Raw genomic sequence first — 18,192 nt, 5'->3', positions numbered from 1 at the left:
TTGTGTTAGGCATTAGGCATACGTGCACTCAGTTTGTTCATTAATGAACAGTGTACTGAATAGAATGTGACTTCTTGGAAATATACAGTAAACAACTGGGTCATACAGTAAACAACTGGGTCATACAGTAAAAAACTGGGTCATACAGTAAACAACTGGGTTATAATGTAAGCAACTGGGGCATAAAGTAAACAATTGGGTCATAAAGTAAACAAATGGGTCATAAAGTAAACAAATGGGTCATACAGTAAACAAATGGGTCATACAGTAAACAACTGGGTCATAAAGTAAACAAATGGGTCATAAAGTAAACAACTGGGTCATAAAGCAGACAAATGGGTCATAAAGTAAACAACTGGGGCATAAAGTAAACAAACGGGTCATAAAGTAAACAACTAGGTCATAAAGTAAACAAGTGGGTCATAAAGTAAACAAGTGGGTCATAAAGTAAACAACTGGGTCAGAAAGTAAACACATGCGTCGTACAGTAATGTTAACAATTGAATCAAAACTGATTTTAGGTCTTTATTTTGTGTAAGCATTCCAGCTGTAGCCTATTATTTAGCTTTATTTTTCTACTAGCCGACCTTAAATCCCTTTGATTTAACAACCAACACAAGTCAAAGGTTCAGTACACGGTGCAAGGAAGGACTATCCTTACAGTCCAGTCATTCCGGAACCGTAACCCTAACTTCCTGTTTCCCACGTGCGCCTATTCCCCTCGTTTCCCCGACTCACCCAGACCGCCCCTCGTCTCACTCACGTTCCCACGAACACGACGCTTTTGTCACGCGCGTCATTAACGCCGTTGTTTGTAGCGGCTTAACTATAAATATTCTAAGCGCCTGTGTGCTGTCAAACGTCGTTCAGTGACAAGTTCCAGTCTGGAGGGGCGGCGTAACGTTTTGGTAACAAATTGTTTTTATTAACTAAGTTGTACTCTTGTGTGACCCAAAGCTTTAGTTGAATTAGCGTTCTTATGTCATTTAGATTATAATATCATCAGATAAAATTCATTTATGAAAATGTATATTTCGAAGTTAAATACTACTAGCTAATAATTTCAATTATCCAAACAATATTCAGTTAAATTTTATTTTGTAATTTGACAATTATCATAATAGGTCATATGAATATATGAACTGTAGGATATAACAAATATATAAGCCTGCTTTTTGTTTTTCTTTGATTGCTAAGAGTTTTGACAAACTGTGTAACAGTAGTGCCATTCTTTACTAGAGAAAAGTCAATGAAGTAATCGCCATTCAGTGAGTTACCCAAAATAATCTTTTCAAGTTCTGGTTCATAAATAAATATTTAATGTGGCACCTATACATGGGGTGCACTCTTCAAAAATGTTTGTGGCATGATTATTTATTAATTATTTATTGACTTTCTCATTTTTGTGCCTTTTCAAGAAAATAATTTACTTCGGCCGCCAGTGTAGGAGTTAACCTTCCCTAGTCCGTAAGAATGTCATGCACTTAAGTTTCTGGTAACTAATCCATTTCTTTTAAATTGAAGTTATCTATTCTATTAACATTGCTAAAATGTTCCAATTTTAGTTTTATCTGTAAACTTATTGACATGGACTTTATCGGAAATGTTTTTTTATTGCTATTTTTTCCCTTTGGAGATTTCCTCGATGAATGTAAGTCACAGAGTTCTCTTTTCTTTGTTTACATTTTAATTTCTGAAGATACAGTTTACAAAAGATAAAACAAGAGAAACAGAAAAAAGACTTTATAAAAACAAAGCTTATATGAAGTGAAATTGTATCAATGAGTTTGGATCAGTCATGTTATTAAATTTGTAATATATCTATCATCTAGACCAACAACAATAAATCTGTGCGATTAATAATAATTTGACTAATTGTTTTTGTTTAGCGCTATTTCATGCTTTTAACTTTCTCAATACGCTAGGATCCTATCACTTGACCAGTTGGGAAAATGGTTGGGGGTGGGGAGAGAAAACAAAGGACTATCTGGGTGGATTTTACGTAATTGTTTTTTAAAAGCATTTATAAAAAAAAAGAAAATGAGAAACGACCTGAATTCGAACACGTGGCTCACGCGACCTCGGGAAATGTGTGCCAAAAAAAAAATTCGTTTATCCTTTCTATAAATAGCTTATCCACACTTGCAATATTCTGTACATCAGATACTCCAAAAAAAAAAAAAAATCTCTTTATAGTTATTAGAACTGAACATCTCTACTGCTCATTTCTCTTCCAACACTTTATGACTGTATAGTTATTAGAACTGAACATCTCTACTGCTCATTTCTCTTCCAACACTTTATGACTGTATAGTTATTAGAACTGAACATCTCTACTGCTCATTTCTCTTCTAACACTTTATGACTGTATAGTTATTAGAACTGAACATCTCTACTGCTCATTTCTCTTCTAACACTTTATGACTGTATAGTTATTAGAACTGAACATCTCTACTGCTCATTTCTCTTCCAACACTTTATGACTGTATAGTTATTAGAACTAAACATCTCTACTGCTCATTTCTCTTCTAACACTTTATGATTGTATAGTTATTAGAACTGAACATCTCTACTGCTCTCTTTTCTCTTCTAACACTTTATGACTGTATAGTTATTAGAACTAAACATCTCTACTGCTCATTTCTCTTCTAACACTTTATGACTGTATAGTTATTAGAACTGAACATCTCTACTGCTCATTTCTCTTCTAACACTTTATGACTGTATAGTTATTAGAACTGAACATCTCTACTGCTCATTTCTCTTCTAACACTTTATGACTTTATAGTTATTAGAACTAAACATCTCTACTGCTCATTTCTCTTCTAACACTTTATGACTGTATAGTTATTAGAACTGAACATCTCTACTGCTCTCTTTTCTCTTCCGACACCTTATGACTGTATAGTTATTAGAACTGAACATCTCTACTGCTCTCTTTTCTCTTCCGACACTTTATGACTGTATAGTTATTAGAACTGAACATCTCTACTGCTCTCTTTTCTCTTCCGACACTTTATGACTGTGGTTAAAAAAGAACAACGATCATCCTGTAATCTTGTCTCTTTTTGTTTCCCTTTCAGCCCATGTGGTGATGCACAAAGTGGACGTGAAGGCTACTTAGTCGGAAAACGAGTGACCAAGCAAAGTGAGCAATTACTCACAAAGGATGTTGTAGTGATATAGTTTTAAAGGCTACCATTCTAGCGGTCCTGCCGCTTCTCTCACATAAGGGTCTCATCAGCCAAGAGTTACGATGACCTGCCATTGCGTCTTCACTGTGGTCATTTCGGTGTCTGTGTTACTGTCCATGGTAGCAGGTGCGCCCACAAATGGCCTCTCATCTTCCAATGATGTGGCCAGGGATTCGGATTTATATACGGTGTTAGTAGAGGACAATGAATGGCCAGGTAACCCAGTTTATTTGAGTTTTATCTGTGTGTGTGTGTGTGTTTACGTATAAAACTGCTCAAGAATTATAGATGTGTGAAAACAACTTCTGATTTGGGATAAAAGGGATATTTAATGGACCTCATTCACCCAAACAAACGGTCACGTGATAATCTTGATAAAACAAAAAAAAAACTGTCCGGTGATAACCATTGTTGATTAAAATTAGATTGTCATTTGTATAGAAGAGATAGAGAATCACGTGGCTCAATGTTGTTTGTTTACGATTGGTGAATGGGGAGGGGGACGCAACTTTTCTCACTTTCAAGAGCATCACTGTCCTATCTCACTGGATATGTAACTGAGTGAAACCACTTAGCCACCTATCAAAAGGCTTGAGCTCAAAACCCTACTGCATCTGAATTTTGTTTGCTGAGCGCCGAAGGGCAACAAGGAAATCTTATCTTAGGGAGACCTCCCCACCCCACCCTAAAGTCCACACAAGATTGGACCAGGGCGCACTGAGAATGCTATGAGAACGACTCCATGTAATCGCAACAAATTACCAATAAGTATTGGTAAAGTAGTCTTAATCTTATTGTGGTCTTAATCTTAGAATGATAGATGCGCGATACAAAAGATTTTTTTTTCTAAAAGTCGCGTAGATGTAGAGATTAAAAAAAAAGGAGGGGGAATGACTTTGACTTAAAAGTAAAACATAAAGTTTCATTTTCAAGTCACAATTTCACGCCATGTTTTAGGCCATTTAAATACTTGATTTGAAAAAGATTACACAATTATTATTACCACCCAGTTGTACACATTGACATGTGAAAGAGGTCTATCTACATTCCATTTTTCCAATACTGACAGTAAAACAAATTCTATAAGATGGTGACTAGTCTACTATAAGCTATGTTATAACAACATATATATGTTAGATCTGTATGTTTTTTTAAAGCTGTACTCCAGCCCCTCCCCCGCATCACAACGTGCATTTGTTTTTTTTTTGCAAATCTTATATCAACTAACTCTGTCTATCTATCTGTCTGTCTGGTAAAACATGTGTACTCGTTAATTCTCCCACACATGTTCTCATATAAAGTTGAAACTTTGCTCTATCATTCAATGGCGTAGACAAGAAATAATTTAATAAGTCAATTAATTACTGGTAATTAACTTTTTAAATATTAACAAGGAAAATTAATCCTTCAGTATTCACATAGCTGCCTAAATTTGTAGGGTTTAGTCCCCTTAAATAATTGTTAACGCTATTACTCCCGCTATTTCAGTGACCTAAACTAAAACCTCACAATACCTGCGTGCTACGGTTAATCAAAAGTTATCTTAAAATCATCAACTGGATATATTTATTTCAAAAATCACATGAAACATTTGAGTGTAATAAAATAAATGTTTACAAATCAATCAAGTATATTACTAGAAACTTTTTTGTTAGGCCAATATGCGACCTCTTTTTGCAGTCTCTCAATGTAAAAATACATTTAAAAAAAACTATGATTTTGCATTTTCTAAAATGAGAACAATTTTAAGAAAATGTATATGTGGGTATGAAAACAAAAATTATTGAAACGCAATTATTAGATATAAATTTAGTGAAATTTTTAATTTGATTATTTTTTTGTTATTGTTGTTACCGGTCGTTGACTTGTAGCACCAAAACTGCTGGTAGTTGTAAACCGTTGTAGGCGTAATATATCGCAACTAATTAACTTGAAAACTTGAATAACTTTCTTGTGGACAATGCTAAATATAAATTTATTTAAAGTATATAGGCAAATTCTGGAGTTGTCTCCCCTAAGACCAAGTGACCACAATGCCACCTATGTTGCATCACTCACAACCAATCGAAAACCTCTTTCCACCGTCACCATAGAAACACACACTCACACACACACTTCATAACAATTATACTACAGTATTCCGTGCCTCTATAAAATAGAGCACCAAGGAAGGACACGTCGTTTAAATACCTTAAAGAGAGCTTATAACGTGGAGTCCCATGACACCCCTAGTCGTAATCAGTTCAAAAATATACACGTACATACAGGACAACCAGATTTGCTTTGTTTATCGAGGGGGGCGGGGAGTTGAACCCACCATCATATTCTTGAACTTGGGTATATAGGCTACGCCACTGGATCTTAGTGTAAGGAAGGGAGCGCTTCGCCTTTCAAACTCAGTTACCATACCCCCAACTCTACTGTTCTTATCTCCATATTGAGATATCGTGTGCACACGAGTCGTTTGGGCCACCAGAGGTAAATGGCGTCATCCACCCTAGCAAATATAAAGAAAAAAAATTTAATCCAGAAAGAGAGTAAACTTGATGGTACTTTAAACAGTTTATGAACGTCACGATAGTCATGAAGGGACCTGGATTTGAATTAAGAACTATTGATAAAACTGATTTTGGACGTTATAAGCTGTGTGACAGAATTTTTCAATATGTATGCCAGATACATTTTTTTTAGAATTCTTGATTGGTATTCTTATTAGAAATTTTGTTTGATATTCCTATTAAAACTCTTATTTGATATTCCTATTAGAATGCTCTCTTGCAAATAATCTCACCAGACCGCACAATGTGTTATTTTTGTCTCATCACGTAATTGTCCGATACTGTTTGTGTTTGACCGCTATCTTGTCTCATCACGTAATTGTCCGATATTGTTTGTGTTTGACCGCTATCTTGTCTCATCACGTAATTGTCCGATATTGTTTGTGTTTGGCCGCTATCTTGTCTCATCACGTAATTGTCCGATATTGTTTGTGTTTGGCCGCTATCTTGTCTCATCACGTAATTGTCTGATATTGTTTGTGTTTGACCGCTCTCTTGTCTCATCACGTAATTGTCCGATATTGTTTGTGTTTGGCCGCTATCTTGTCTATTATTCTCTGTTTGCTTACACTGAAATGTGACAACCGAACGTTATTAATACTTGACGGCATTTCTTAACTATATACCAAGACATTATCTCAATTTAAAACACAAGTAAACATATCCGCCTTGCACAATCCAAAGATGGGCTATATAGATATTGGTTTACTTGTTATGATTTGAGAATTCTGGAACATTTCAGATTTTATTTTTCTTCACGACTAATTGCCATTTTGTTTTTTGTTTTTTTAGTTTGCAACCAGATTTCATTTAGATGTCAATAAATGAAAAGGTTTGGTATTTTATTTCACGTTTTATCTCCATCATTTAGCTTGAGACATGAAACTAAAGAGATAATGAAAACATTATTTGTAAAGAATTTTGTGTTGAGAATATTATTAATAAGTCAATAGTTTTGAGCCCAAATATTAAGAAAGAGTGCAGATTTTTACACGGCTGAGACAGAATCATCATCATCATCTATCTGTCTTTTGATTTTTCATATATATATATATATATATATATATATATATATATATATATATATATATTGTCACAGTTTGTCACATATGGGTACAGGGTTAGGGTTAGGGCACTAGTAGCAGTAACATTTTCTTGCCGGTTCCGCTATTGAAAAGAGCACAAGCATAATGTTGACAACATCCTCAGCAAGATAAAAGTCTTCATGGCAGCGGTTTCCATTACAGATATGAAAGAAAGAAAGAGGAGAGAGAGAGAGAGAGAGAGAGTACAAAACTGATTTCCAACGCCAGGAGCAAGATTTGTTTTGACATTTGTTCTGAAGAAAAGAATACATTCTTACTAATTCTCCTGGTATTGCTGAAAGGCTCTGTAAACGGGAAAGCTGTATCAAATATGAGGTGGTAGCTTGTAGGATGGCGAGCCTAAAATGATATGGAGTAGATTTCACCTGTCTCTCTGACGTCAATAATGAAGCCAATTATAAATTTTTTAAAAAGTGATCACTGTAAACATTAGGGTTACAAAAACGGAACAAAATGAAACAAAAATTTTTCATTAGATTGAAAGTAGCGATGGACCCAGGAATATGTCGAAAGTCCAATATAAATAAACTTACAAAACATAAATATCTAGTTTAATAATTTCTTGCCCTATATCGTCATTGCAATAACGTAAGCCGATCTACGCTTGTTTTATTTTTCTGAGGACTAATCCTAATTTAGACCTTAGGGTCATAGTTCAGAGATCTCGCTCTAGCGACAGTCACAGAAAACAAAGATTACCCATTCGATTATTCTGTACTTGCTCCATTCACTCTCGGAATTTAAAGTTACAAATGAGCCACATTTGCATTCAGAAATCGTTGTTTAATCCCACGCACTGGCTTTCGGCCCCTAGAAGACATCCGTCTAGTAGTAGACTCCAGCAGTTCAAAGGTAGATAATCATGGTATTTACTTCTGATTTTCCCATCACTGACTCCATACACTGTGTTGCCTTCTTCAGTTCCTATTTCAACAGAAAGAAATCAATAAGTTTTCTTTGAGTTCAAACAGAACACAGAAGCTCAGCCGTTGTAAGATTTTTAAGGCGATGTCTTAAATTTCAACTTTCATAACAATGTTATGTTGCAATCTGTTTGTTGATTCATTAAGTGTCAGGTTTCTTAGTGAGCCAAGAGATTTGTTTGGAATGAAAGCTGTTGGACAAAGAGCTTGATTAAAAACGAAATACTTCCAGTTATTCTAATCTCAATTATAGTGACTATCTTTTTAAAATCTCCTAAATAATCTTGATTTTAAAGAAAATGATCAATTATCTTGTTGTGTAAGTTCTCTTTTTTTTTTTAAATTTATGTTATTCTTTATTTCCATTTTGTACATTTATCAGATATTTTAAATTTATATCTAGTTGAACCGTGTAGTGCATTTCATATTTGGTATTCATCCAATGAATTTGTCTCTGAAATGATCTATCGTTTACTTTCGCCTGGCCTGTGGATGCAGTACAAAGGTTTGAGGACGAATTCATTATTCGCTGTTTGTATCATTGCATACAATTTAAAGGGAAACTCCGATGGTTTTGACAATTTTTGATATAATATGTGTTTTGATTTATAGATAATGAATATATTATTCTTTTTTTTTTATTTGCAAGAATAACTTAGTAATTGATGTTTTTGTGACATAATTTTTCTGCGCATCCAAAACAGTCAGATTTTCACTGACAGAAGCTCTTTGGTTAGTAACGGGAATGTTGATATTGAATGTATTACTTACAAGTTATTAGTAGCACCAAAAAACGATTGCTTGCCCTTGAAACCCCTGACCCAAAGAAAGGATTTCTTCCAGAGGCCAGGAATCACCAAACCCTCTGTCCAAAGGTCTCCAAGCATCTAGATCAGTGATTCCCAAAGTGGTCTATATAGACCCCCAGGGGTCTACGAAGACTTCCAAGAGGTCTACGAAAGTGAAAAAATAAATTGGGGGTCTATGAGATGTCCACGGGGGTCTACGATTATAGATTTAATTTAAGCAGGTCGTGACTTTAATTTTTACAATCCATTAATGTAATTATTTCATACGCTAATATATGATTTGTATCTCAGTTATTATCATTTAAATATTTATCCTGCTATTCAAATGAAACAATGTTGCATTTAATTCCAATAATTATTTAAAGAACTTAATTTTGTCTACATGTAACAAATGTTTAACAAAAAGAAATGTAGATAGTACAGCGTTGATTATTTGAAATTGGGATTCATTCTTTCCTTGTCAAACAAGCAGTTTCTAAGTGTCTGATTTATGACGATATGAAACATGGGCGTAGCCAGGGGGGTTCAACCCCCCCCCCCCCCGAAATGAAATCCCCCCCCTTTCGAGGGGGGGGGGGAGTCGGAATTTAGTGACTGATTTTTTGCTTTGATTTTGTTTATTTTAGGTGAGATTTTAATACTAAACCATCACTTGCCCTAGCACAACCAAAGGGGTTTTGAGTTTAAAACCCCCTACCAGGGGGGGTTCGAGTTTAAAAAAACCCCTACCAGGGGGGTTCGAGTTTAAAACCCCTACCAGAGGGGTTCGAGTTTAAAAACCCCTACCAGGGGTTTTGAGTTTTAAACCCCCTACCTGGGGTTTCTTTAGTTAACCCCCCCTCTTCTATAAAACAAAACAAAAAAAATGCAAACGAAAATCCCCTAATTTCAAGAGCACAGTTAAGGAAGATTTTGATTTTAAAACCCCCTCTAAAATTTACGATAAATCCGCTCTTCAACATAAAAAAAAAGCTAATTACGCACTTAAACTGTTATGAGCGTAGCTAAATGGGTTTTGACTGTTTTGAGTTTAAACCCCACTTCAGCGGGGTTTGAAGGTAAAAAATACCTCTTTAATAATAAAAACAAAGCAAATTATACATTAAAAATGTTATGAGTGTAGTCTAAGGGGTTTTGAGTTTAAACTCCCCTCCAGTGAAGTTTGAAGCTAAAAAGTACCTCTTCAATATAAATAAAAGAAAATTACTCACTCTAAAGTCTGTGAGCGTAGTCAAAGGGGTTTTGAGTTTAAACCCCCCGCCAGGGGGGTTTGAGGATAAAAAATACATCTTCAGTGTAAGAAAAAATCAAATTACGCACTCAAAATGCTATGAGCGTTGCCGAAAGGGTTTTGAGTTTAAACCCCCATTCAGAGGGGTTTGGTGCTAAAAATACATCTTCAATATAAAAAAAAAAGCAAATTACACACTAAAATTATTTGAGCGTAGCCAAGCCAATCGGGGGTTTTGAGTTTAAACCCTTCTTCTACAGATGGCTTTTTTTTTAAAGTTAAAAAATCCTTCAAGTGGGTTTTGAGTCTAAGATCCCCCTACAGAGCATTTTGGGGTGGAAAATCCCCAACAGAAGATTTTGACGATAAAACTTCTCTTTTCGATATAAAATCTAAAGCAAACTACAGTCACTTAATTCCAAGAGCGTATTCAAGAGAGGTTACACATTTTTACCAGTGGCAGGGCTCCATTAAAAAACTGCAGTGAATAGTCATCTACCGAAATAAAAAAACACTAAATGTAGCTCAACAAAGATGGCTAAGACAGATTTTAGGAGTCAGTTATAGAGATCGGGTCTAAATCAAGGAAATCCTATGCCGAACTGGGAGTCGACCCCTTAGTAACATTGTGAGAGAACGACGTATGAGGTTTGCGGGACATGTTCTCCGACAAAATGAATTACGCATAAGAAGAGTTGCAATGATATCCTAGTACAACTTGACGCCACTCATTCATGGAGGCCCTCATGGTAGGTGGGAAGAGGCTTCAGACATTACCAGTGACAGATTTTTATGGAAACTGCTTGACGTCAAATGCTCCGAACGGCGTGGGAGGGTCTAAGTCAGTAAGAATAGCACATTAGGTTTTTGAAATAAAACATTTTAATAGCAAGAAAATGCAGTGTAGATACCTCAGAATATGCATTTTGTTGGCTTTCAATACCAGAAATAGTGCTTGGCGGCGGGGCTTAGCCCCGCGCTGGGGAGCTCCTAGCGCTCCCCCAGACCACCTTGCTAGTAATGGCGGGGAGTCTACAATTTTATGGAAACAGCTTGATGGCAAATGCGCCGAACGACGAGGGAGGGTCTAAGTCAGTAAGAATAGCACATTAGGTTTTTGAAATAGAACTTTTTAATAGCAGGAAAATGCACTGTAGATACCTCAGAATATGCATTTTGTTGGTTTTCAATATCACAAATAGTGCTTGGCGGCGGGGCTTCGCCCAGCGCTGGGGAGCTCCTAGCGCTCCCACAGACCCCTTTGATAGTAATGTCGGGGAATCTAAAATTTTTCCACTAACTCATGGAAGAACCTATTCTAGGGTACAAGAAACGTCTTCCGAAAGAATGAAGGGTCAGAATGTAATAAAGATTATGTACACACACACACACACACATAAATACATATAATTTTTTTTTCGCGGTTTGGGGGGGGGGGGGGTCGGGGGGGAGAAAAAATTCACCCCCCAAACCCCCCCCCCCCCGAAAAAAATCCTGGCTACGACCATGATATGAAACCAATTACGCTGGAGGATCATTTGAGGCTACGTCACACTGACAAAATAGAATCAAATTAGAAAAACTTTCTAACACTCAAAGATAAAGAATAGAACCACAAAATTACTCTTCGGCATCATATAGAGAAGATGATGGTATGTGAGAGTCTTACTATAGATACAACATTGATTTTACCAGCCGTTGTAGTTTTAAAAACTGTTTTATACAAACCTACATCTGATATTATTTAAAGAATTTCTTAAGCAGCAATACAGTTCAAGGGCACATCGGTGGCATGATTTATAACAGGGCCGGTCCTACAGATTACTAGGCCCTATGCGAAACGGATTGCGCGGGGCCTAGTCTGGATAGGGATAAGGATAACAAGTGAAAATTAAGATTTTTTTTGTTAGAAAATAAATACGTCTTTGCATTTTGTTCATACTTTACTAAGTACAAAATCACAGTCAAATTAAATTACTAGCCATCTACAATCAGCCGATAAACTTTCAAATTTGCTTTTTGACTTTCGACTAGCAAAATATCGCTTTTGATTTTTAAAAGAGATCGAGATAGATTTAGATCTATATTTACATGCCACTGACTATTACAGTAAATAAGTATATGAACTTATGTTTTGGTTAAAATTCGCCTTATTATTTTTATTAAATGAAAGTTGACATGCCGTTTTTTTAATCGCAAGTAGGATTGGCGTTTTCCATATTGAATGGCGCCCTAAGATGACAATTTTGTCTATTTTTAAGGACGTTTTTATGATTTTTCAGGATATTTTAATAATTTTAGATTTCCAGGAGCTCCTGGAAAATCAGGAGGCAGGGAAACCCTGTTAAGTTAAAATGGTTTAATTTAATAATTTACAACTCCTAGTGTTAGCACAGGGCCTATGGAAGTGCAGGGCCCACTGCGGCCGCATAGGTTGCAGTGCGCTAAGGCCGGCCCTGATTTATAAAATTAAAAAGCTTCTTATAATTCTTAGCAAACGACATATTTACAGTTTGGGATCAGCAGCGTCGCAGGCTCTGACAGGGTGTAGCGCTGCTTGCTGCAAACTGCCTAAGGGTCTCCGGATCCTAATTTCTCCTCATGACCCCTGAAAGCTTTCTTATATTTGGGTATAGTTGCTCAAAGCTTACTGGTTTAGAAGCCAGTTACTCACCTTCGACCCATCTGCCTCAGTGACAAGAGTTTCGAGGGTTCAATATTTGTGCCACTCGTGAAAGATCAAGAAATACACGAGAAACTGCTCTTTGCGAAAACCTTTACAATAATACTTAAGGCAAATTAATAAATAAATTATAATTTAATGTTTGAAGGACTACTTCATGGATCAACAAATTCCTATATATCCGTAGCAACGGATGATAAACCCGGAAAAAATTTCCAGTGTGTTTGATCATTCAAGCAATGCATATTTGTTGTTACTTTAATTGGTTTAAATTTGAAATTTTATCACTAAAAAAGCTAGATCTCTATAACTTGGTTTGTAACTTTAAATTACTTTTTATTCTTCAACTTACTAAAGTTAGTAATAAGTTTTAAAAAAATGTTGATGAATTGGCAAAAAATGCAATAAAAATTAAGCAGGGGGTCTACCAAAAACCAGAAAACATGGCAAGGGGTCTACGAGACAAAAAAGTTTGGGAACCACTGATCTAGATCATCTGATCAAGGCCGTTATGCAGTGATAGCGATTTCTACTCTTTTGGTGCTATAAGAAAGAAACCAAACTTTATCGAGATTCGAGAATGGGTGTGGGAGAAATATATACAGTTATAAGGAGACAAAACCCAATATATTTAGCCACGCCTCTGAATACGGAATAATTAATTCCTCTTGTCGGTATCAAACAAAATAATATATTGCTAGTAGTTATTCCATTAATTGTTTTATTTTTTCTTATTGACACAAGTATTGTTTTCGCCAATGAATAGTTTTGCAAAGTTTCAATTTGATCCGTGAATGGGTGTGGGAGAAATAGCGTGTTCAAACTTTTGACCAGACAGCCAGACAAACAGATTGAGTTGATATAAGCTTTGTACAAATATAGCAATCAAAATTGAAAAAAAATGTTAGAGAGTCTAAACAGGCAAGAAAATGCTTTATAAATAAACTTTGCAGTCTTCTCCCTTTAATTCTATGAAAGCTTTTAAAACAATCCAAGACAAAGAACATGACTAGCAGAGAAAGATTGAAGTGATACTTTCTTTCTTCTTTATAGCTTTTTGAAAAATCATGTAGCGATTCAGTTAAGCCTCATGCAGCCACATAATTTGGACAAGTTTTGTAATTAATGAATTATTGAATTAAATACATGTATTAGCCCCGTATTGTAATGCTCTAACACTGAAACATAGATCTTATCTTATACATTACAGACGTTATCTCAAAGAGAATGTAATCTAGGCCTACAATCGACAGTTGCAAGACGGTCTACAGTTATCAATCTTGGTATTATTCATTAGCAAACCCATTTCCATAAAGTAATTTGTTAGTTTTTGCACACACACATTTTTTTTTTAGCCAATTAAAAAAAAATATTTTGTTAACGTCTCCTGGATCTCGAGTTTTAATGAGGCAAAAAAAAAAAAGGCCATCAACCAAGTTCTGTTATGTTGACGGGAGCATGGAGAGCTTTGACAACTTCAAGTACTTCCGGAATGTCTTGAGGTGGAGATGCTTTTGACCTTTAACTCTTGCAGGGCCTGTGGTCAAATGTAACAGGACAATATGTAACAGTACATATAGAAATACTATAAAAAAGAGAACACACAAATTGGTGGATCAAAGGCCGAGGAAATGTTTTCTTAGATGCAGTGTATCGTTTTGATACCTGGCGAACTGCTATGACACTCTTAATAAATATCACGAATCATTGTAAATACTGATAGGTTGGCAAATAATACAGAATACAGTAAGCCTACTTTTTAGGATTAGGGCGCCCATTATTTTTTAAAAATTACAAATCTTAAATCAACTCACTCCGTCTGTCTGTCTGGGTGGATTCTTTTACACGTTTTGTTCTCCCACTTCCCCATTCTCGGATCAAGTTGAAATTTTGCACAATTAGTTTTTGAATCAATAACAAAAATTAACTAATTAGTTAATTAATTAGTGGGAATTAATTAATTTTGTTTTATAAAGAAAAAGGTGAGATAAACATTGCAGGGTATTTATTGCTCGGCACTTTGCCTTATTTAAGCTTTGTTTTATTAAGAAAAGTACGATTTATATTTTACTTGGTCAGTATCAACTCCAATAACACACAAGACAAACAAGTGCATGGATACCCCAAAATGCGAGGGGTCCAGACTGTACAAACGCGGTCAAGCGGTCAACGTTACCGAGAAATAGTTATTTTGTTCATGATCATTTCGATTGTTCATTTATACCCGCCGCACTTCATTAATTATGAATTCATTGTCGCACGTGAACAGAACGAGACCAATGTAACGCACTTCTTCAAATAGAAAGTCATAAGAATCTTTCTTACCAGTTCACATAGAAAGAAGCCCGACTGGTCAGCATGAAAGTATATCCTCTCGAAAGTTAATAGATCTATGGCTTCTAGACATATTTAAACAAGAATCAAATACTAGGGGCCTATAAGAAATTAATTCTATTCAGTTTAGTTTTTTTTATCTGTCAGTTGAAGTTCATTTGTGTTCACATCACTGTCCTGATATTTATTGATAGTATGATTGCTGAAAGTCTGTCATGATTTTGGATTTCTATTGTTGTTCTGTGAATTGATGTCTAATAGAATCAAACCTCAAGTGAACACTGTGTACACATTCACTTACCAGTGTGCGTGTTGTTGTTCTAGTGAGAGAGACTATGTAATTGTTATGGAGTCTGTGTGTTTGTTATGGAGTCTGTGTGTTTGTATTTCTATAGTGACGGCCAGATGAACTCCAATTGGTAACAAGACTGGAAGGATTAGTCCTCCCTTAGAGCCTTGGCGAGAAACTCTTCTGTTAGGCGTAGTACCTTTAAGCTCCCATACAGGTCAAGTGACTGCAAACAAAATATTCCGCAGCTCAAGTGACGGTGAGAAGAAAGTATGTGATTGGCCGGTTGCTATGCAGTGTGAATGATGCGTCCTAAGCTGTGTCAGGTGAAGCAGACACCTCCAGGATGCCAGAGTGTAAAGACATGTTTTGTAGTGAGACTTTGTTCAAAAAAACATTTTATATTATGACTCAAGTCAACTAAATGTATTTCATTTCATCTCAACTTGAATGTGTCTCTATTGTCATCAAAGTTCTATTTAGTTTGGTTCACAAATAAGTTGTTCAAGCTATTTCAAGTTTTATACGTTAAAATAGAATACGCCTATAACGGCTTAATTGTTTTCCAACTGTTTGGTGCTACAAGTCAACGACTGTCAACAGCAATACTATTAAAACTACATCGACTCTCAAGAACGACTTACACCAGGTTTTAATAGTTTCGTCATCACTATTGTTTGGTCAAAATGAAAGTTAAGTGTATAACTCACACATTCAACAAAGCAGTGCAGAAATTTATACAGTGGAGGATTTTTGTGACGGCACCTACACTTTTCAAGTTTTAATAATATTTATACATCTAAAAGCTTGCCATATTTTTGAAGATTGAAGTAGTGTATCTGAAGATTGAAGTGAGTGTATTTGTAGATTGAAGTGAGTGTATTTGTAGATTGAAGTGAGTGTATTTGTAAATTTAATCCCTTTCCACTTATTTCATTTTAGATGCAAATTTTCTTAGAAATGCAATATGTTTGAAATGTGGAGGCCGTCTTTGAGAGTGAGGTCCTGGGCGGCTTCACAGTTTTATACTGTCGTAAATCCAGCACTGCTTTTAAGTAAAAATATATTAGCTAATTGGACATCTAAGTTAAATACATTTAATATATGTCAGGTCAAAGTTCAGAAACTATGAGATCCTTCTGACCTAAGATTTTGTTTTATGTCGATATCCAACTTTGATTTAGCATTTAAACTTATCATTCTTAGAACACATTGTATAATAATTGATTGGTTGGAACATTGAACAATTTACATTTGAATGAAAGTCATCATTGTCACACTAGAGAAATACTTCATTGAAACTTTGCAATCATTTCACGTTGATGCACTGACATATACACATGCATTGAAGTCGCATTTACTGTTCTGTTTCAACAATTTCAATTACTCTGGGCGTCATGCATGAATCAAGTTGTTAGTAAATTGTAAATTATCAAATGTCATGACATGAATAAAAATGTCAGTAAATTGAAAATGGTCAAACGTCTTCTATGAATAGTTTTCTTCACCTTGTCTGTTTTACCGTTAGGGCACCACACAAGATTTGTCGACAGTCTTTCTCCCTTCCTGTCTTTTGCCTTGGATAGAATCTCTTTCAATGGCAGTTCCGTCCAATCTTTGCAAGCCCCAACGACCTTGTAATATGGGCATATAATTTTTGTTTGTGTTTTTTTTGCAATAGTTAGCAGGTCATCGTGGGGTCCAATCACTCTATTAACCCCGTCTCTTCGTTCGTCTTTAAACATGATTCCTAGAACCCTTCTTTAGCATCTCAATTACATGCTAGTATCCTCCTCTCTAGCTCTGCAGTCAGCGTCTTAGACTCGCAAGCATAGAAGAATGTGGCCCCATGACCAGGAATCTCATCAGTCTGATCTTGGTGTTGAGGGCTAGGCATTTGTCTTTCCGTATTGTTTTGAGTTTTGCAAGTGCTGCTGTGGAATGTGCAATTCGGGCCAGCACTTCAGGTTTTGTTCCTTCTTCTGAGACAATAGCTCTGAGGTATTTGAAGCTGATTTTCACCTCCATTGCTGATGCCCCTTTTTAGAGCCTTGTTGGCTACTTGACTATAGGCCTATTTGAGTTTTTTTTTCGGCATTTATTTGCATACCATATGCTGCGGAAGTCTATGCTCATCACGAAGCCAGCTAGTTCTTCCTTTGACCTTGCTTGGCCATCAATGTCATCAGCGATCAAATTAGTAATTCTTCTTCCTCCAATGCTTACAATACCTTCAAAGCCGTCGAGAGCATCTTCAATTCTCTTTCAAGGAAGTTACTGAAAAGAGTTAGTGAGAGTAGGCAGCCTTGTCTTACCCAACCTGTGGGTTTAAACCAGTTCCCAATGTTTTAGTTGAAGTACACTGCAATAGTGACATCCTTGTAGAGGTTCTGGAGTACTTTTAGTATGTTTTATTATATGCCACATTTATACACATACACGCACATAAGAAGAAGCAATACAAAGTAAAGTACAAACTTAGGAATCAGAAAACTTCACTTATTCAAACACTCTGAAGCAGGGCAGGAATTATGTATGTGGAATCCCTGGGAAAGAGTTTTTGTGGAGGCCCCCTAAATTTTTCCGAAAGCTTTAAAACAAATCTACTTATTAATATATATAGAAATAAAAGCAGGTCGTACTATAAAGGAAAGAGCATACTTTATAACATATTCATATTTTAGTAACAAAAAATGTACATTTTTAGGTTTTACGCAATTTAGGAAATCCGAAACTACTGTTGTATATGAAGAGCACACTCTAATCCAGTGGTTCCCAAACTTTTTTGTCTCGTAGACCCCTTGACATGTTTTTAAGTTTTCGGTAGACCCCCTAGCATTTTTTTGAAAATTTATTAACTTCAGATGTGCTTTTCTCACTGATTACTATGCGATAGGCTATATATTTATTGATGACATTCATAGCAAAATAAAGCTAAATAAAATTTAATATGCATTACAAGAAGTAACTAAACAACAACAACAACAAAAAATGCCCATTGGTGGGCGGCTTTGATAATAAAATGTCAATCTTGGGCTTCAATTTAGTTTGGGTTAATATTCTAT

At 35.7% G+C, this 18,192-nt stretch overlaps 1 protein-coding gene across 2 annotated transcripts in view; it reads left to right on the top strand.

Moving 5' to 3' along the window:
* Positions 1-750: 750 nt before the first annotated feature.
* Positions 751-18,192, top strand: part of LOC106068746 (uncharacterized) — a 57,636-nt gene continuing 40,194 nt past the window's right edge. Inside the window, exons 1-2 of one of the 2 annotated variants that reach the window (XM_056023580.1) lie at positions 751-908; positions 3,084-3,410. In XM_056023580.1, coding sequence (XP_055879555.1) covers positions 3,257-3,410 — 154 coding nt within the window. In that variant the 5' untranslated portion in view covers positions 751-908; positions 3,084-3,256. Of the gene's footprint in view, positions 909-1,029; positions 1,269-3,083; positions 3,411-18,192 lie in introns of those variants that run through there. The other variant, XM_056023588.1, reaches the window with a different exon arrangement.

This window comes from Biomphalaria glabrata, chromosome 1, assembly GCF_947242115.1.
Source record: "Biomphalaria glabrata chromosome 1, xgBioGlab47.1, whole genome shotgun sequence".
Classification (NCBI taxonomy): domain Eukaryota; kingdom Metazoa; phylum Mollusca; class Gastropoda; family Planorbidae; genus Biomphalaria; species Biomphalaria glabrata.
The sequence above is the reverse complement of the archived record's forward strand: the minus strand, read 5'-3'. Positions and strand labels throughout refer to the sequence as shown.